We start from the raw sequence: 21,687 nt of genomic DNA on the forward strand, positions 1-21,687 counted from the left end.
GACTAAACAATGTTGAGGAAAGGATTGATGAAAATCTGGAGAAAGGTGTTCGGTGAACCACAACAATGGAAAAGAAAGTTCTTTTATACTAAAATCCTTAGCGCTGGTCAGATGGAGAGACATCAGAAGTGGCTATGGTTTTATCAGTGGAAAGAACTTTCAAAGCTATATTACTATCTGTTTTACCACTGCATCCTAAGCACATGGGACCTTTCCATTGGATTTAGAGTTGAAGTCTTGTGTTTTGGTAACAACAAGATTATATGATAATCAATTCTGATGGAGGTGGCTCTCTTCAACAATGAGATTGTTCAGACCAGTTCCAATGATCTTGTGATGAAGAGAGCCATCCACACCCAGAGGACTGTGGGAACTAAGTGTGGATCACAACATGGAATTTTCACTCTTTTTGTTATTGTTTGGTTGCAGTTAGTTTTCTTTCTCATTTTTTTCCTTTTTGGTTGGATTTTTCTTGTGCAGCATGATAATTGTATAATTTGTAATAATACAATAATGTGTAAATATGGGAATATATCCCATAAAAACTCAGAGGTATGACCAGTAAGGTAGAGAATATCAAGATTATAACAGAAAGGTTGGAACTGCCTTAAATTTAACAAGATGAAGTGGTGGATTGAATAAGAATAAAAGCAAATTCCTTTTGTTGTTGCATCGTTTTTCAGTCCTGTCCAATTCTTCCTGATCCATTTGGGTTTCTTATTGTTTGTTGTTGTTGTTATTTTTGGCAAAGACATTGGAGTTGTTTGCTATTTTCTTCTCCAGCTCATTTTACAGATAAGGAAACTGAGGCAAACAGGGTTAAGCCTCAGGATCATAGAATTAGTGCTTCTTAGCACAAGATTAGGACTCACAATAACTCCAGACCCAGCATTCTATCCACTGAACCACATAACTATCCTTCCTTTATATCATAAGTTCAAAATATCATCTGCCCAAGTTGACTGGGGGAGATCTAGTTTGGTTGGAAGTTCATTATATGAACATTATATAAAAAGAAATTTGAGGATTTAGCTCAATGGAAATTCAATGAGTCTGTAGAGTATGATGAGATTGTAAATGACATTTGATCAAGCGAATGTATATAAAACATTTTGTAAGTATAAGCTCTTGTATTTACTAATATTATTAGACTATGTTGATACAAGCACAGTTTCCTGAACAATAAACGACGGAAGGAATAACCCCAGAGTATTCTAAACTGATCAGACCACATCTGTAAGTTTGTGTTCAGTTTGGGATAGAGAACCTCAGAGACAGGAGGATCTAAGTTCAAGTCTCAACTCTGAAAAATACTTGTGACCATGTCTGCTCCAGAACACATGTAGATAAAATTACCCAGATCTCTTAAATCATAGGTCCAGCCCAATCTCATTAAACTAAATAAATAAGATGAAATCAACCATACTATTGCTATGACCATAAAAACACCCAGCGAGTCACACAAGTAAGTAGGTATAAATATATTTGATTTGTAGCAATTTTATATAATAAAAATTATAAATTATCTAAATTTCATTGTCTTCTGTAACTAATGCTAATTTGACATTAAACGCTGCTCTGATGTTAGCCCAAAAGAACACCTGCTTACTCTTCTCCTTGGGCCATTCCAAATAGGTTCTCTGCGCCATGAGAACTTTCAGCTTGTGATACCGGGTAGGAATGGTGCACTGAGGGATTGGTTCCAGTAAAACAAGGAGTAAGTTATCAGAACCTTCACGAAAAAGTTTGTGGTGAGCAAAGTAAAGCTCATAATGGCACCATTCGCTCTGAATGAAGTTGGGGGACAAAATGAAGATAGACTTGTGGCTTTTCTCTATACAGTTTATAATGTTTTCCACAATACTCTTTCCGGGGACAAAGTTTCTCTCATGAAGGCAAATCTTGATGTTTTCATCTTCTAGGTTGGGAATCAGCTCCTGCTTTACCCAGGCAGAGTCCCGTTCGCTATAGGAAATAAAAGCATGAAACTGGTACGTTCTTTCGAGGTGGTCCAAGGAGATGTTCCTGGCTCTGCGTCGCGTCCGAGTCCATTGTAATATCATCCTCAGGTACCACGGCAGGTCGAAGTGGATGCACAGAAAAGCTGTAACAATCATCAGAACTAACCCGATGAGGAGAACAGTGATGGTGATCAGAACTAAATTACACGAGAAGGGAGACAAGTGAAAGTCTTTTAACTGCGTCCCCTTATAGCTATCCGGAAAGGCACACTTATATGAATGTGGCCATCCCCTCACCACTTGGTCCGATAACGTGGCTATATTTCTGCTAAATTCTCTTAGGCTACAGGTACACGTGAATGGGTTGTCTCCTGCTTGTAGTGATTTAATATTCTGGCAGCTGTCGAAGAAATGAGCAGATGGGTGGGTAACTGAATTATACGTGATGACCAATGTGGAAAGGCTCCTAAAGGTACTGCACCCCGGAAGATCAACTAAAGAATTAGAAGCAACATTTAGTTCTTGCAACATTTCCAGACTGGTCATGTCTTTAAGGATGCTCCTGATTTTGTTTCTGTGTAGATCCAGCACTGTGATCCTGGGAGGTAGACATCTGAAGACAGAGTCAGTGAGCTCATTGGAAGACAGATTTAGGACCAATAGACTTTCAGCCCAGCTACAGTTTTTTTTATCTTCATAACTGATGGAATTCTGGCTTAAATCCAGATGTTTCAGAGACTTCATTTTCTTTGTCATGAGAGAGATTTTGGAAAGTTGTGTAAATTTGTTCTTTTGTAAGATGAGTGTTTGTAAGAGGGTTAAGTTTTCACAATCTTGGAAAAGACTCTCCGTGAAAAGACTGTTAGCAAAGTCCAAATACTGGAATGGGCTAGGCTTAGAAGGGCAAACCATATGCAACATACGGGTACTTGATAATATTAACATTTTTATGTTCATATTTGAAAAGAAATCATACAAAACATTTTGTGAAAATAAATAAACTTTGATGATACAAAGTTCTATTTTTAGTCCTTTCAGTGAAGTTTCACTATAGCTAAATGGTTCAAAATCAATTTTATCCACCAATGTGAGGTTGTAGATATGAAGATATTCCACAGATTCCAGCCAAAGAAATTGAAGACTTTTTACAAAGCATTTCCAAGTAGTTTCCATATGGTAGAGGGTAAGATTCAGAAATTTTGCCTTATTGATTAGTTTTGACAAAAAATCAGTGAGAAGTGAACATTTATCATCATCTACATTAATATTAAATAGTTCCAAATGTCTTAAGTTATATACTGACATATTCAATTGGACAGAGAACGGTTTATTTAGAGGGAGGATAATTCGTAGTGTCTTTGTATTCAAAACCGGAAGATTCTCCAGTGTGCTTTTTTCCCCATGAAATCTTTCTAGATCCAATAGGATGTGACTTAGATTCAAATGGCTAATTGGTAGCAAGTCTGATTTTTGTATTCTTGTAGCACTCAGTCCCAGGAAATCTAGTCGGGACATGTTAGCAAATTCCTCACAGATGGGGAGAGCTTCAAATTCATTGAATGAGAGATCTAAATGTATGAGGTTCATGAGATGATGGCAAGAAATCTTCCTTAATTTATTGTGGGATAAATCCAAGTATTCCAGATGCTGGTTGAATCTAAACACATCGATATCAAAATGCTGGATCCTATTATAAGAAAGTTTTAAAACTCTCAGATTTCGAAGAGATTTGAAGTCCTCAATCTGAAGCTTAATTATATTGTTTAGCGACAGATCTAAGATTGTTGTTTTTGATGACAGATGGCTCGGAACGTGACTGAGGAAGCTGTTTGAATAGTTGCCTATAAAGTCATTTCCCAAAGAGTGCTGGCTTCTACTCCCAAGGATCAGCATAAAGATGTGAACAAAATGAGATGTTCTGATGATTGGTGGCCTGGGATTAGCCATCGTGCTGCAGTGGACATCCCAAAGGGTCACTGTCATTCTTCAGAGTATCTTAATACAGGTCCAAATCCTAGAACAAAATCCAGAAGACATATTTGTTGAATGAATACTAATTCATAATAATAAAGTTCTAGTATGTTACCCTAAGCCCACCCAATACAATAACAACTGGTGTTTATTTGGCCGTTTAAAGCCCACAAAGTATCCACAATCCACTAACTCATTTGGGTCTCTTAGGAACCTTGTTCAGTAGAGCCCCAAGTATCGCTATCCCTATTTTATATGGAGAAAAATTGAGGTAGAGAGAGATTAAGTGATTTCAGGAGATAATAGATTTAGTACTGGTAGGGAGTTCAGACTCAACTAATCCAACTGGCCCATTTTGTGGGTAAAGAAATTGAGACTCAGAGAGATGATGTGAATAACCCAGGGTCACACAGCTAGGAAGTATCTGATAGGGTACTTGAACCCCTTCCTGATTCTGGGACTATATTTTGTTCTCTATGCCATACCACTTCTCTGGTGACTTGTCTATAATTACATATACAAATGTCAGAGGTACTCAGATGCCTGTTAATTCTATATTTGGTACTCTATATAATGTACTGATTCAATTAATTAATTAACTTATTTTTGGCAAGTTATTTAATTTCTCTGTGCCTCCGTTTCTTTATGTATAAATTACATAAGCAGTATTACATGGAAGATAGGAAGTTGGTCTTAGAATCAGGAAACCTTAGGTAGAAATGCTACTTCTCACAATGTTTGATGACAGGTGAAACATTTAACCTCTCTGAACTTCAGCTTCCTCATCTGTGAAAGGAAATAAATAGACCTGTAGCACTTACCTTACAACTTAGAGTTAACTACTACTTTATCTCAATGAGAGGTAATGTTGTTACCTTTGTTGTTAACATGGAGTAACATGTTAACACAATACAGTCTGAGCTTGGGCATCCCTTTACAAAGTATGGAGGAGATTCCCAGATAAAATGAAAGGACCACTAGCTAGCCGAATATTGGTGATACCCAAGGTGGTTTTTAAAAATGGAATCTGTGATTGCTGTCTTGGAGAGGGAAGAACTAAAGGAAGGAGGGAGAAAAAAAAATTGGAACTCAAAATCTCACCAAAATGAATGTTGAATTATTGAATGCTGAAGTATTGTTACATGTGATTGGAAAAACAAAAATACTCTTGCAATTTTTTTAATGAAATCTGCCAGACTTGCCAGTTCAAAATAAAGAGCAGCCCGCCCCCGGAACATATATCAAAAAGCACAGCAGTATGGGGAGATGAGGAGGATGTAAGCTGGCGTGGTGAATTTAAAGCACTGTCTCCCCTTAAAATGTATATACGTTGAACTGATAGATGTCAACTAACACTGTCGCATCATTGATATCTCCTATCAATTTCAAAATTTCAATGTGTTTGCTTTTCTGTTCTTAGAGAGTTTTTGAACTGTAAGCACTTTAGGTATACTTATATCCTAAATATTGAAAAGGAGCATGTCTTTGGATTTTTCTGGTGCTATGTAATTGTAATTCCTTAGTGTTTCTATGGTCTTTTGTAGACATGCCCTACATTTGTTCCTCAGGTACATCCCAAAATGTCATCCATGTAATGTAATAACATAACTTTTGGAATGCTTTCTTACTGGAGCAGGAGCAGACATATATGTCTGGTGGGAGGATCAATAGCAGCTAAGTTAATGCTGCCCCTATGAGAATGGACTTTGAAGCAAAACAGGAGTTTTACCCTTTTATAGTTGAAAAATCCCCATCAATCTGTGGGAAGGCGTTTTACAGCAATTAGGTTAAAATGAGGCTTGGTTTTTTAAGCAGGGCTGCTGTTGAAGGCCTGCCAACACTTTCACCTGTTCCTATCCAATGGAAATGATACACCAGTGTGGATAGAGCAGTGGTTTAAGTAAAGATAAATTCAGGCCTTATTAGAATATAGTACAGGAACAGTGCCAAGGACACTTAAAACCTTCTCTAAGTCCTTGGAATTCCCAGTGTTTGTTGTGAAAGAAATCTGGAAAATGGAGGATTACGGTTCAAGAAAAGTGAATGAACAGATGGAAACATGGGAACTCTTCAGCCTGGACTTCCATCTCCTACTCAGTTGCCTAGAGAATGGCCTTTGGGTCATAGATATTAAGATTGTTTCTATTCTATCCCTCTGGATAAGGAGGATAGAAAAGATTTGCTTTCAGTGCCCAGCGTTAACAGCTGAGCCTTTTAAAGATATGAATGGACAGTTTTACCACAGGGAATGGAAAACAGCCCTACTATGTGTCAAATGTTGTTGCTGCTCTTGCTCAAAGAAAGCATTCCCAAAAGTTATGCTATTACATTACATGGATGACATTTTGGGATGTGACCTGAGGAACAAATGTTAGAGGATTCACAAAGACCATAGAAACACTAAGGAATTAAAATTATAATAACACCAGAAAAATTAAGACCTCCTTTTCAATATTTAGGATAGAAGTATAATAAGGTGCTTACAGTTCAAAACTCTCCTTAAGAACAGAAAAGCTAAAACATTGAATGATTTCAGAAATTGATAGGAGATATCCAATGGATGCGACTAGTTGTTGGTTGACTACCTATCAGTTACAACGTATATGACATTTAGGAGACAGTGCTTTTAAATTCACCCGCCAGTTACAAAAGAAGCTCAAGAGGCTTTGAGAGAAGTTGAACTGGCTTTATCCAATGTGGTTTGAAGAGTCACTCAAAACCCTTGGAGATATCAGTTTTTGCCACAAAGAGGCACCCACAGCGTCCTTCATCAAGGACACAGTGTGATAGAGTGGGTGAACCTCCCAGCACAACCAGATCAAAGCCTTACACCCTACCCAGTGCTTGTGGTTAGAATTTTATTAAAGGCCACTGTTTGAGCAGTACAATTATCTGGACAAGACCTGATAAATATACCTTTATACCAATATACAAATTAATGTGTGTTGTGAGACCATCCCAGAGTGGCAAATTTTATTAGTATACCCAATTTTATGTATCCATTAAAGATAACTAGACTATTACATAATTGGCGTATGGACTCTTGAGAAAAAGTTTTAAAGTTCCTCTTCAAGGACCAACAATCTTCACGGATGCATCCAACATAATATTTGTGCTGTATCTCATGATCTAACTATAAAGAGGTAGTCAGAACTCCTTTCAGTCCACTCAGAGAATGAATTTACGATCATTCTACTCTTACTTATTATCCAGGAGACATAAATATAATATCTGATTCGGCCTATTCAGTAGTTGTGGAAAAAATTGCCAAGCCAAATAAATTTAAGCCTCTAATTATATATCGGCTCTTTAAGAAACTTCAAGAGCAAGGTGAAAGCATCCAGGTAAGATCTATATAACATGTCCATTCTCATAGTGGACTTCGGTCCCATATTTGATGGCAATTCAAAGGCAGATAGCCTTTCTAACTTATGTTGGTCAATCCCTTTGTTCCAAGAAGCTCAGGATCTCTTCTAAATATCATCAGGCTCCGAGCTTCGTTTAAATTTGAATAACAAAAGAGGAAGCTAGGAGCATAGTAAAAGCCTTCGCTGCCTTCCTTTCCACGCTCCCACACTGCCTCAGGGAAGAACCTCGGTTTGAGACCCAATAATCTGGCAAATGGATTGAATTATAAATCTTTTGTCGCCTGTCTTTCATCCATGTTTGGTAGACACCTTTTCAGGTTCACTTTGCAATGCCAGCAGAAAGAGACGGCCCAAGTGGTCACTGAATTCCTCATACAAGCATTTGCCATTATGGGTGTGCCAAAGCAATAAAAACAGACAATGGTCCTTTATACTTTAAAATTTTGCACACTTTTTGTCACAGTATAAATTTTACACACAAGGCATACCTTTTAATCCTCAAGGACAGGCAAGTGGAGAGGGAAACAGAGATATTAAGACACTACTCCAAAAACAAAAGAAAGGGGAGCCCAGGTAACCAGAGAACTTCTAAATCTAGCTCTTTATATTAACTTCTTGATTTTGAAAGATGCACTGGTTCCGGCTGACAGGTTTTATAACCCCGGAAGGTCAGTGTCCAATCGAGCAGCTCCACTATCTTTAGATAATCGCCAGGTGATTGGAGAGACCCAGAAAGTGGTGAATGGAAAGGACCAGATAGGCTAACCTTTTGGGGAAGGGTTTGCTTTATCTCTACAGGTGGAGAAGGAATCAGATGGGTGACGAGCCATATTCCTTGTCCATCGGAGAGGGCAGACCTTTGAAACAAAGGAGAAGACCCAAGAAATATCGGGTGGTGCTGTTGCTGATTGTGTCACCATTAAAGAGCGTGGCAGTTATGGCGTTTGACTCATGGACATCAAAAGATTGTTGGACTTCAAAACCCTCAGGAATCATTGGATTCTCTGAGCCATAGGACTGAAAACCCTCAGGAATCATTGGATTCTCTGAGCCATAGGACTTGAAAACCTCAGGAATCTTGGATTCTCTGAGAAATGATAAGACTTTACAACACTTAAAATCTGCTGGAATCATTGATTCCTAACACATAAAAAGACTTTTCAGGACTTCAAAAACTCAGGGGATCATTGGATTCCTGACATGTGAAACAATGGACAATAGATTGGTTTTGGATATCTCTTGGCTGCTGAAGAAGGGTATGTGTGACTGTTGTTTACATACCCACCTTCTAGGACTTCTGGTGATCTTTTCCAACACCATGTTGATTTATATTGTTTGCTATTCCGCTACTTTGTGTACAATTCATGTTGTTAACACCACATGAGCCCTGCACTGACTGAGGGAGGGTCATCCAAAGCCTCTTGCTATTGCTATGTGCTTGTGTAATACCTCCCATGCTGATGGGTTTGTGCTAATAAGACCCTTCAGCCCAGAAACCCTTAGCAGCCCCCATTTCCCTTTGGTGCTTTTCATCTCCCTTCCTGAGATGTCAGGTAGGGGATCATCTCCTTTTAGTGCTTTCACGCCTTTTCTGAGAAGTCAGGAGGCTGTGATCACCTCCTTTCCGGTGCTTTCACCTCCTTCCCTGAGAAGTTAGGGGCTGTGATCACCTCCCTTGGGGCTCTGACCTCTGAGGGTCAGGGATGGCATGACCACGTGTTCTAAAATAAAAGCGGAAATGTAATGGGCTGAGGTTTGAGCTGATGCACTGAGGTCCCAAGTCATGAGGCTAGATAGTAATTGGGCTATACTCTATTAATATACATGATTGGATAAAGAATGGTCCCTGCCCACTCTCCGTGCAAGTCCTGATGTGTTGTATAGGAAATGACGATTTTGGTGGGTGGAGGCAGAGAGAGAGCAAGGAAGACAAGTGGGGGGAGATTGGGCTGGGTTCGAGACTCCAAGCTGCTGGTTGTGTGGCTGCTGGTCGAGCTAGCTTCTTGACTCAGCTGCACACATTGCTATCGCCGATTCTCTTCCACCTCCGATCCTTCTTCACTGAGAATAAAGACTGACGATTTTCCCCTAATCTGAATTCCTGACTCCTGTTGATTTAAAAATATACGATCTTCACAGGAGGAAGTACTTTCTCTCCTCTCTTCCATTTTCCCCATCTCTAATTTTGCATTGTAGATACTTTTCCAAACAGAGACTAACACATCCAGCATGGAACACAGATATGTACTCAGCAGGAAGAAATAAACAGAGAGAATAATTCAAGTCAAAAAACAGCTTCAAGGAACATGACCCCTGGCAGCAGAAAAGAGAGTCAATTGTGGATTAAAAGGAGAATTAGCCCGACAGCCTGGGGATTGAAATGCAGGAAGAAAAGCAGAGAAAATCAGAACTCAACTGAAGGACCTTCCCCAAAGAGATCCTGCATCTAGGATGAAGCATTGTGAAGACAACACTAAAACAGAAAGGACATTGGGACCCTAAAATATTGGATGTACTAGTTGTCTCGGCCAGTTTTATTCCTGCGTATGTGCTTCACTACCACTATATCCCACATCTGTGTCCAGTCTTTCCATAGGCACTGTGTGTATTTGTGGGCTATTGGCCCCAGATTTGGGGGAGAAATATCGTATAGGAATTCTCCTTGATATCCCATCTTAGTAAATGTCTTAGGAACTTTTATTTTGAGCTACTTGTGTTTACTAGCTGACTCTTAGAGAGAGCCTGAGTTACATAAGTTTAGGAATATGGTCTCACAGGATAACCTTTGAATCTTGGAACCATAAAACTGCAGACATCCCCATAGTACTGTAAGGGGAAGCTACTTATGTAAAATTTCATCAGAGAATAGCTCTTGGAGTTAATCAAGATAATGTATATAAAATTCTTCATAAATGCTACAATACTACTTTATTAATAGTCTGAAGAAAAGCAGACTAGGAAGGTAGCAAACTCTGAGGATGTATATATAACACAGAGGCAAACAGGTCCACTCCACTTAAATAATCTGTGAACACATCATTGCATTGTAGCAAAACACAAGGATGCTTTGTACAGTCTATTCATAAAGATGGAAATATATGATTGCTTTCAATTGTTGATATTTTTTAAAAAAGATTCAGCACTTAAATGATAAACTTCAGTTATTCAGAAACTGATTTCTCTGCATCATCTAATTATCCCTGAATAATATCAGAAAAGTAAGATGTCACTGTAACTATAGATCAGTCTTTTCGGGCTATCAAAGCAGATGTCAAAAATAACTTTACTAATTAAAGTTTTTCTTTTGTATTTGAAAGTAACAAATCCCAAAGGACATAGCCAAGATGATGGATTAAAGTCAGCATCCTGGCTAAGCTCTCTCAACCTTCCCTTCCAAACAACTTTAAAATAACAACTCAAATCAAATTTTGAAGTGGTAGAATAGCAGCAGAATCAACATCGGCTTCCAGAACTCAGTCCATGGACTGTAAGGAATTCAGACAGCTGGGAAGAAAGAGGTACAGGGCACCCTGTAGTAACCCTGAGTATGATTGCACTGAATGACAACTTTAATGCTCATGTGTAGTTCTGAGTCATAATTATAAGGTAGAAAGGAGCACTGGTGGTCAGTCCTGAGAGCAGGCATCCTAGTTATAGTTTCAGGGCTGAAAGAAGAGCTAACACTTATGGTTGCAGGAGAATAAGGGACTTGGTCACAGTTCTAAGCCCAAGAGGAATGATAATGCATATATATAAAGGGCAGGAAGGATTCTATTTGGGTACAGATGAGAGCAACAACCACATCTCTTGATGCATCACATCACCTTGGAAATATCAAATTTGCTGACTCCCAGAATTAGCTCTGACAATAACACTGTGAAAAAGTTTGAAGCTTGGAACAATGCCTTCCCTCTCCCAGGTGAACAGAACCCAACTCTAACATTAAGTTCAAAGTCAAGAAAATAGGCTAGGAGAATGGGCAAAAAGCAAAAAATAAAAGTTTATCATAAAAACCTATTATTGTGGCAAGGAAGACAAAGACACAAACTCAGAAGAAAACAACCAAAGCCTTAAAGAAAAATATTAATTGGAGTCACATTCAATACGAATTCCTGGAGGAGTTAAAGAAAGAAATGTGTGGTAGGAAAAAAATTGGGAAAAAATGAGTGATGTGAGGTTATAAAAAGAGAACTAACAACTTAATATAAGAGGCACAATAAAATAGTGAACAAAATTGTTGCTAAATTGGCTAAATGGTAAAAGAGGCCAAAAAAAAAATCACTGGAGAAAAGAACTCCTTAAAAGGCAGAAAAGAGCAAATGGAAAGGAAGTGCAAACATTCACTGAAAAAATTAACTCCTTAAAAAGCAGGATTTGTAAAATGGAGTGGGGGTATAAAAGCTCAATGAAGAAAACAATCCTTCAAAAATGAGAATTGGTTGAATGGAAACTAATGACTACATGAGATAATAAGAAACAATAAAACAAAGTCTAAAGAATGAAAAAAAAAAAAGAAGAAAATGTAAAATATCTCACTAAAAAAAGTACCAACCTGGAAAGCAGATTAAGGAGAGAGAACGTAAGAATTATTGGGCAACTTGAAAACCATGATTTAAACTCATTTTCCTTTCTTTGCTCAGTTGTCTGAGAGGGTCTATGACACTTTATGTCTCCTACAGAGGGTTTCTGGATTCTGACATCTATCAAAATGACCCAACTATCCCAAGAATCATGGGAAAAGAGTTAACGATGTCATAAAAATATATAGTTCACTTATTGAGCAGGAAGGACCTTAGAGTTTATCTAGCCCAGCATTTTTATTTTACAAAAGAAGAAATTCCTCTCAAGTTTCCCAGGAAGAATAAAGGAAAGAACTGGCTCAAGATCATGAAACAAATGGCACTGAAGCAGCTAAAGGGCATAGGAGGATGAGGATGAGGATGATGATGATGGCATATATATAGTGCTTTAAGGTTTATAAAACACTTTATAAATGTTATCTCATTTGTTCCTCACAACAACCCTGGTGTTAATGTTATATTCATTTGCAGCTGGAGAAATTGAGGCAGACAGAGATTTTTTTTTAAGGGTCACACAATTAGTAAATATCTGAATGAGGATTTGAACTCTGGTCTTTCTAACTCCAAGTCTAACTCTCTATTCACTGTGTCATGTAGCTATGTGCCTTTTGTGTAACCCTCAGCAAATCAACTTTTCTATGCCTCAGTTTTTTGCATCTGTAAAATGGAAATAATAGTATTAGTAGTAGCACCTGTCTCCCAGGATTGTGTCAGACAAATGAGATAATATTTGTAAAGTGCTTTGTAAACTATTAAGTGTTACATACGTGCTAGCTATAATTAGCAGCAGCTTTAATTGTAGTGACTTTGGCATTCAAACCTAGGTCCCCTGGCACCAGGGCCTTTCCCCTACATTTTATTAGCCTTCAGGAGAAGATGATGACAGATAGTTTGGTGACTAGCAACACTAAGGGAATTGTAACTAGATTTTTTTAATGAGCAGCACAGGGAGCATTAAGTTCCATTCTAGGTCTTCAAAAAATCAAAGTTGAAGATCATCAAAAAGGAATTGAAAAGGCCCAGGATGTGACTATGCTGCATTCTGTTACTAACCAAGAATTGGGCAAGAGAAATTGCTTCAAGAATTGCATGATACACGAATGATACATAAGCAAAGGAGGGTGGACTAGGAAGTAACTGATAGACCAGATGATCCTCTGATACCTACGTCATGGCAGGAGAACAGGAAGATGTCTCAGCATGGCCAGTGGACTTATTTCCTCTTTTCCTTTTGCCATGGACATGTTGGGGACGAACATGGATGGGGGTTGTGTAAGGGCTGAGAATAGATAGACAAATAGATGACAGATAGATAGATGATAGATTAAATAGAAAGAGAGAGAGAAAGAGAAGGAGAGACAGAGAAAGAGAGAGAGACAGAGAGAAAGAGACGGAGAGAGAGAGGGAAGGAGGGACAGAGAGAAGGAGAGAGAGAGAAGAAGAGGGAAAATACAGACCAACAGAGATTCTCCTCATTGGTCTACTACATCAATCATCAAAGCCAGCTATGATCAAAATGGGGAACTATGGTGGGTGCTCAGTCACCTGGTTTAGAAATTCTTGCTTCCGTGCCTGCCCAAATTTCAGGGGCCAACCCACCTCTGATGGGGACACCAGCTATAACTTACAACTTGTTTTCATTGGCAAGTCTGCCAGAAACCCTGTAACAACCGGATTTCTTGGCTTTAGACCCTCTGCTCTGCATCCTGTTAACAGTTCTATCTTACCTTTTGAATTTTAATCATTGGATAACAATAGACAGTTTTGTATTTAATGACAGTTCCCTCCACCTCTGATTTCCATTCTGGAGCATCATGACTATCTCCTCTCGCCAACTCAAACTGGCTAGGAGGCTCACAACACAATCTTGGACTTCTCTAAGAAAAGACGGCATGCGTCCGCCTAGTTCTACCTGATATGTCCATCCAAGTGTTCTGTGGCTATATTTAATTGGTTCCTGAAGTCTAAGAAAAAAATGAGAACATAAACCACAAACACTTTAGCTACAAGGAAAAGGAAGAAAACAAGAAGGAGACAAGGTTGGGGGGAGACGACAATCGAAAAAAAGAGTTGGAAAGGGGGAAATTTTAAACCAAAAAAAAAGTAGTTAAGCAGAGGGAGAAAGCCATTGATATTGTGAAATTAGATACAGAACAAGAAGAAAAGGAAAGACAATAAAAGGAAAAAAGAATTTAAAAAGACTCCAAAATTAATTTACTCATTCAGCAAATAGTTACTGAGAAACACCAACTACATATATACTGTATCAAGTGTAAAGCTAGACAAGATACATGCAAGAAGTTTTCCATCTAGTTGAGTAGACAAGACACAGAGTAACATGTGATGAATGCCATGGATTATCTGCTCTATGAAATCATTAAAGAAAATAGGATAAAAAAACAAAGACCCCAACAACAGGTGAGAGAAGGCAGGACTAACAGGCTCAAAGGAAAGGATATTTGGGGGTAAAATGAACAAATGGATTGTGGCCCTCTGATTTTTCTCCCAACTACATATATATATATATATATATATATATATATATATATACACATACCCTCTTCTGTCTCAACACAGAGGAAAAGATTATACACCACTGAATTTCCTAAATTCAAGTAACACAGAGACACTAAAGAAAACCTACCTGTCTCCTGCATAATTCTCAGCGCTTCCTTCTTCAACTTTCAGAGTTTTGATTTGAAAAACAGATGTTAAGAGCAATCATTCTCAGCCAGATTTCAAGAAGTTTCCTCTGACTACCCTAAAAAAATAAAAAGATGACTGTTCAAATTACAGGAAGTAACAAAATAAGACCTTGAAGGGTTTTCTGCCATCTGTTGAACCTTCAGGGAACTACAACTTATAAATGAATTTTCCCTACATTTATCTATAAGCAATATATATTCTTTACTCAACAGAAGAGGTGTAAAACTAGGGGAGGGCAATCAGAACTTTCCTCCAGGATGCTAAATTTTTTTTATGAAAGCTTTTTATTTACAAAGCATATGCATGGGTAATTTTTCCAACACTGACCCTTGCAAAACCTTTTGCTTCAAATTTTCCCCTCCTTCCCCCCACCCCTCCCCTAGATGGCAAGTAGTTCAATACATGTTAAATATGTTGAAATACATGTTAGATCCAATATATGTATATTTATTTATACAGTTATCTTGTTGCATAAGAAAAATCAGATCAAGAAGGAAAAGAAGAAAAACCGATAAAGAAAACATAATGCAAGCAAATAATAACAGAGAGAGTGAGAATGCTATGTTGTGGTTCACACTCAGTTGCCACAGTCCTCTCTCTGAGTGTAGATGCTCTCTTAGTCACTGACTTAGGAACTGGTTTGAATCATCTCATTGTTGAAGAAAGCCACGTCCATCAGAATTAATCATCATATAATCTTCTTGTTGCCATGTATAATGATCTCCTGGTCCTGCTCATTTCACTCAGCATCAGTTCATGTAAGTCTTCTCATGTCTCTCTGAAATCATACTGCTGGTTGTTTCTTACAGAACAATAGTATTCTATAGCGTTCATATACCACAATTTATTCAGCCATTCTCCAATTGATGGGCACAGGATGCTAAAATTAATGGACACTTATTACACTCGAGCTCTTTTAATAAGTAGACGTAACAGAATTTAGCAGCAAGTAAGAAAGGATAAATTCATTCCAGGGTCATATTCTAGCTGGCTTCTCCCAGGTCTGAGGGAAAGTCTCAGTAACTGTCCTGTGGTCTCTGTTTTTCCATCTGGGATGATGTCCAAGGTCTACCTTCCCACATGAGATTTTGTGTTAGTAACTCCATGATCTCAGTCTAACTGAATCTACATGGCTTTCAAGATTGTTTTGTGATGCTTGCTCATGACACAAAAATTGTTGGCCCAAGACTTTGAGATAGCAACATGTCATTTAAATTCCCTATTTACTGCGGGAATATAATTATAATGGGTTTGCTTCAGAGATCTCACTGAATTAATCAGGGAAAATATAGTGGTATATCTTTCTGCTTAGTTTGCACAGTTTCCCCCCCCTAAAACCCTGTGTTTTCAACTAGTAAGTTAAAACCTATAGGAAAGAATAAGAAAAGGAGGCTTGTGAACTATTTGTGACTTCCTAGACCTAAGGAGAAAATGTAATCTGCTACTCTGAGGAATTGAAGAGAAAAGGAGAGTCAACAGATATTTGACAGGGGTATGCTAATAAAAGATTAATAACTGGATCTGGAAAGGGGAAGAGAAAATGTACACTTTTATATTTAATCTTTGTTATTTATATTTTCTTCATTTTTAAAAAAAGATTTTACAATCAGTAAATTAATAAATCAAGTCCGGATTTGTGGCGTTTGCTGAATTTTTATGATGTTTGCTAATTTTCAAGGTGGAAATACTCTCACTGAAAATTTAACAATCAACTCTATCTGATTGGAACTAGCTGCAGTATACCCCTCTTTATCATTTCTGGCTGAAATTTCAGGTACCCATTGCACAATCTGTGGTTCAAAATATATATATATATATATATGTATATATATATATATAATATATATATATATATATATAAAACAAAGAAAGAATCGTTTGCATAATATGTTGAGTCAATTTCTTTAACTGAAAGCTGTTATTATTAGAAGAATGGCGTTAGAGTCAAGGGACATGCAACTGAATCTGGCTTTTGAACTTTACTTGTGGTATGGCCTTGAGGGCAACATATCACTTCTCTGGGGCTCAGTACTTTCATCGGCAAAAATAAGAATTTGGGGAGGTGAAAAATATCAGACTGGTAATTGAGTGGGAGCCAGATTAAAGTATAATTGTGAAATACTTAACACAATAGATTTTTTAAAATACCACATAATGTGAATTTGTGGTTTTGTAAGTGAAAACTGAAATTAAATTGTTTCAATTTGAGTTTGAACTCAGTGTATGAGATGATCTGTACAATTTCTTCTAACTCTGAATATGATTTTTATGGATCTTGTAAAATTAAAATGAGTAATTTGGATAGAAACTTGTATCAGGCCAAAAAAAAAAAAAAAAAAAAAAACGAAAAACAAAACAACAACAACAACAAAAAACAACCACCATCTCTTCTTTCCTACTAAATAAAAGCAGACCTGAAATGATTACATTTTAAAAGTCTTCTCAGAAAGTCAATAACTATATTTAACCTATCACTGGGAAGAACCACAACTTCTCAGAGACAAATATTCTTTGGACAACATTTAGCTAAGAAAGATTGGAGAATGAGTTTTTAATTATCTTTATATTGGATAGTCTGGGTGTTCTAGAGTAGGGGATTGGGCTTTCCTTGATTAATTGTCACTGCATTTAATATTTCAGAAAAATTTTGATTTACTGGAACTCTTAATTAACTGGAATTTTTTTTTTCCTATGCCCTCCTTTAGGAAATAGAGACACACAATAACCAAAGAAGATTGTGTTTTTAAAAAAGGATCTTGTAGGATTTCTTCCAAAGATCTGTGCATAGTTATCCTAATCGCCCATCCCTTCAGCATTTACATTTACAATACTATAAGTATATAGTACTATACAATGACCTGGAAGTATTGCAAAATCCTGAATCATCCAAGAAAGGACCAGTACTACAACACCAATACCGTCTGAAAAGGTTTTTAATCCTTTATCTTACTGTCACATTTCTTTATCAGAGATCTGATCATTTTCTTCTGCTGGAAACCTTTGATTGGCTCCAGATTGGGTCCTAAATAAAAGCTTCTTAAACCATGGATCGAATGTAACTGAATGTGGGGGTCATTGGCAATACTAAAAGGTATCAGATATTCTGCTAAGATTTAATTTTTTTATGTAAAAATAAACAACCATATCCATCTCATTAATATGCAAATTTGTCTTCATCTTTAAGAAATGGTAAAATAACATGTATATCAAAGAGTTGTTTTAAAAGAAATTGCTTTATGATTTATTATCAGTAAACATTTGATTTGCCTACATATTTTATACACCTATATACCCAGATTTGGATAAAAATCTGTTGGGTAGAAAGGGATGACCAGTGGAAAAAGTTTAAGAAACTCTGTCGTATATAAATGTTAGAATAGTTTAGACTGATGTTTAAGAAAGATCCTCCACAATTTAGTGACACCTTAACTTTCCAATCTTAGATTATACTCTTTCCCTCTCTATACTTAGTTCAGACAAACTAGACTTTACCTCCATTAATGCTCAATGTTTACCCATGCCTTTCTTCACATTATTACCACTTCTTAAATATACAACCATTTTCTGCCTTTTGAAATCCTTCCCATCTCTTAAAGTTTGAGTCAAATGTCACCTCCATGAAGTCTTTTATGACTCCCTAGGCTGGTAGGAACTTCTTATGATCTCACATATACCGCTTATAATTTTGTGTTATAGTAAATACCATGCATCGTATCTCCCCTAAATAAGTTATAGGAACCAGATCCTATTTAGCAGAGCCTTTGTACACAGTAGGCCATGAAAAATGTTTGTGGAATTTGAAATGAATAAAGATCAAAATCAAAAGAAATTTATAGTTTGCCTGAATATTCAATTAACCTAAATTCTGTAAGCAGTGCAATTACATTTTTACCACACATAGGACTTTATATTTTGGTTGAGTGATTATTAAAGATTATTAATAATTATTAAAAATTATAAAATCTTACTAATCAGTATTTTTCCAGTTTTATAGACACAAAATTTTAAGTGATTTGCTGAAGGTGATTTATATAAAAAAAACACACACACATAATACCCTGCAGCTGGCTTCATCGCTTATGCATTTATTAGGAGGACCAAGACTCTGCTTCTTCCTCTCATTCATTCTTACTCATAAAAATGTAAGAGGCTTCTCAATTCTCTGCAGGTGGCAGCAGGAAACACAGTTTGGCCTTTTTAGCAGCTCTCATAGCATATCAGGACTGATTTAAGAGAGACTAGCATCTGTAGGGTAAAGGAAACCCATTTGAGAAAGTGGTATGTATTTTAACTTTTTGATATTTCTCGGAATACTGAACTTTTCTTAAAAAGAAAAAGAAAAATTAATCTAAAGAAGGGACATTTTTGTGTACGTTAGAAACTCATTACAAACTAATTCTCCTATAAAGGAATAAGGGTAACATTTTTGTGGTAGACTGATGCAGCAAATTAGAGCATCATGTAAATAGCAGACATAAAGTACAGGCATAAAAAAAGCATTTTGATAAAATAGCGGAATTCCGAATTAAATGAGATTTTTGCCATCTAAAGGCACAGCAAAGTAAAAATATGGATGGACATAAAAGTTTCTTTTGATGGCTTTTATTCTTTAACATCTTTCCAAATAGTTTATTTTCCTCTGATGATATCATGGATGCTAGAAAGATAGAATCAAGGTTTGGGTGGAAATAGCAATATACACAAAAGCTAAGGCTGTTGCATACTGTGGAAAGAGGAATACCTGGAATGGGGTGGGGCCACAAGGAAACATCATCTATTTTATCATATTTTGGTTCTTTCAGAAGTTTAGCCTAGAAACCACTGATCCTAAATCTTATAGATCCAGGTAGGGAGAATCCATACAGACTAAGCTCAAGTTGTAGTTTGTCCTTCCTTCTCTAAGAGGATGAAGTAGCCCTATCCCAAAGACAAGGGGGTGAGTCATTCTTATTCAAACTCCTTTTCTGATTAAAAGGAGCGAATTTACAGTTGGCAATAAATTTGAGAGGATTTAAAATCCTCAACCAAAACAAAATCATTTTAAGTTATGCTCTTGTAGTAGCCATCCTGAAAAAATAACAAATACGAGGTCTTTTGTAGACAACAGGTGTGACCACAAAATGCTCACCTTTCAAAATGTCTCATACCGAAATCAATTAAATTCGGATGTTTATCAAGTACTAAGCACTCAGATCACAAAGACAAAAACTAAACAGTCCATGATCTCGAAGAGTTTATATTTTCTTTTTTTCTGATAATTTTTTATTTTCAAAACATATACAAGGACAATTTTTTAACATCGACCCTTGCAAAACTTTGTGTTCCAATTCCCCCTCCCCCTTCTCCCTACCCTCTCCTCTAGATGGCAAGTAATCCAATCTACGTTAAACGTGGTAAAAATGTAAATCCAATATAGGCATCCATATTTATACAATTAACTTTCTGCACAAGCTAATCTTATCAAAAAGGAAAAAAAAAAGAGAAATAAAATAAAATTCAACCAAACAATCACAAAAGAAGTGCAATGTTGTGGTCCACACTCAGTTCCCACAGTCCTCTCTCTGGATGTAGAGGGCTCTCTTTATCACAAGACCACTGGAACTGGCCTGAAGTTGAGAAGAGCCACATCCATCAGAATTCATCATCATATAATCTTGCTGTCGTTATGTACAATGATCTCCTAGTACTGCTCATTTCACTTAGCATCAGTTCCTGTAAGTCTGGAGGAGTTTATATTTTCAAAAAAACAATCCTTTGCTTTAGAACATTACACCTGGTGACTGTTCATAATTCTTTATTTGGACCAAATTAGAATATTCCCCCTAAATTTTTGCATTTAGCAAAAGTCTGCAATAGTATTGGCTGTTCCTTAACACTTGGTTGACATTAGGCCAGATTTTGGTAGGGGACTGTCCCTCCAGAGCAGGAAAACACTATTTTAGTCTTTAGCGGGGCAGTCCCCAACCAAAATCTGGCCTAATAACCAAATGGAGTATTTCCCAACCTCAAATTGATTGCAGTATTTTTCCATGCTCTATCTAGCTGGGCATTTTAAACTTATTATTATTATTATTTACACAAGGAAAGGAAGACGCAAACCCAGAGAAAAGCTGCCCGTAAAAGATAAGCGTGACAGAGCCTAGAAGACAAATTTTCCCACTCGGACTTGATAAAGAACCCAGAGCTGGGAATGCAGAGGGTTCGGTTCTAGTCCAGATATCGTGCCTTTAAGCAGCTGGTTGGACCTCATTCAAGTTCATCTCCGTGGGCCTTCATTTCCTTACCTAGAAAACGAACTGAAAGTTCTCTCGGGTCCTTTCTGGCTCTCACCTTTTGATTCTAGGAATGATCCCCTTAAAAAAGGACTTCTTCGGCCCGACGGATACTTGCGGGGGTCACATTTCTGGGGGAACCCCGGAGAGGGTAAAGAGGAGGAATCCCTCCCTCCACACTCCAGGGTTCTAGCAACCGTGGGGCGCAGGGCAGCTAAAGAGAAAGTAGAGGGCTTTAGGGCAGTGGACAGCGGCTTGGGAAGGGTCGGAACCCCCGGCCCGGGGGGGGAGGGGGAGGGGAAGTCCCCCTCCCCGGCTCTTTAATGACCACTCCCTAGGGTTCCCCTAGGCCGGCGGGGCACTATCGGCGTTTCAGGCCCGCGGCCGTCGGGAGGCGGGGCCGGCTGCCCCGTCCAGACCCGGGCCGTCCTGCCCCCGCCCCCGGCCCGCCCCCTCCGGGTCCTCCCAGCCGCTCCCGGGCCCTGCCGACGTGGCGGGGCGGGGAAGGGCCAGGGGGCGCTCGGGGGACCAGCTCTGCGCTCGAGCGGTAAGGAGCCCCAAGCTCCCTTTTCTTTTCTTTCTTGCTTTTCTTTCTCTTGCCCCCGGCGAGGAGGTCCCTGGGGAGCGCTTCCCCACGCCCGGTTGCTCCGGGCCTCGGCCGGAGGCTGGCACGGCCCGGGGCACCGGGGCTGGGACGCCTGGAGGGCCGGGGCTGGGAGGTGTGGGCAGAGGCTCCGGCGCCGAACCGGCTCCGGGCGCGCAGCTTTGCCTTGTTACTCGCAGGTGCCGTGGGCACGGCAGCCGGGGGGGGGGGGGGGGGGGGGGGGGG

General features: G+C 38.4%; 2 protein-coding genes across 3 annotated transcripts in view; one reads left to right on the plus strand and one right to left on the minus strand.

The window, feature by feature from the left end:
• Positions 1-786: 786 nt before the first annotated feature.
• TLR6 (toll like receptor 6) lies at positions 787-21,269 on the minus strand. 2 transcript variants are annotated; one of them, XM_023506051.2, is made up of 3 exons: positions 20,917-21,269; positions 14,525-14,641; positions 787-3,975 (listed from the first exon to the last, which is right to left on the minus strand). In XM_023506051.2, the coding sequence occupies exon 3, from the start codon at positions 3,942-3,944 to the stop codon at positions 1,527-1,529; it is 2,418 nt and encodes an 805-aa protein (XP_023361819.1). In that variant the 5' UTR covers positions 3,945-3,975; positions 14,525-14,641; positions 20,917-21,269; the 3' UTR covers positions 787-1,526. The 2 variants fall into 2 exon arrangements, with proteins under 2 accessions (XP_023361819.1, XP_003773361.1); XM_003773313.4 differs by having other exon boundaries at positions 20,871-21,269.
• A 55-nt stretch (positions 21,270-21,324) lies between these two features.
• Positions 21,325-21,687, plus strand: part of FAM114A1 (family with sequence similarity 114 member A1) — a 62,173-nt gene continuing 61,810 nt past the window's right edge. Inside the window, exon 1 of the mRNA XM_031943197.1 lies at positions 21,325-21,405. The gene's annotated coding sequence lies outside the window, so the exon portion shown is untranslated. The remainder of the gene's footprint in view (positions 21,406-21,687) is intronic.

Source organism: Sarcophilus harrisii, chromosome 6 (genome assembly GCF_902635505.1).
Source record: "Sarcophilus harrisii chromosome 6, mSarHar1.11, whole genome shotgun sequence".
In the NCBI taxonomy this organism is placed as follows: domain Eukaryota; kingdom Metazoa; phylum Chordata; class Mammalia; order Dasyuromorphia; family Dasyuridae; genus Sarcophilus; species Sarcophilus harrisii.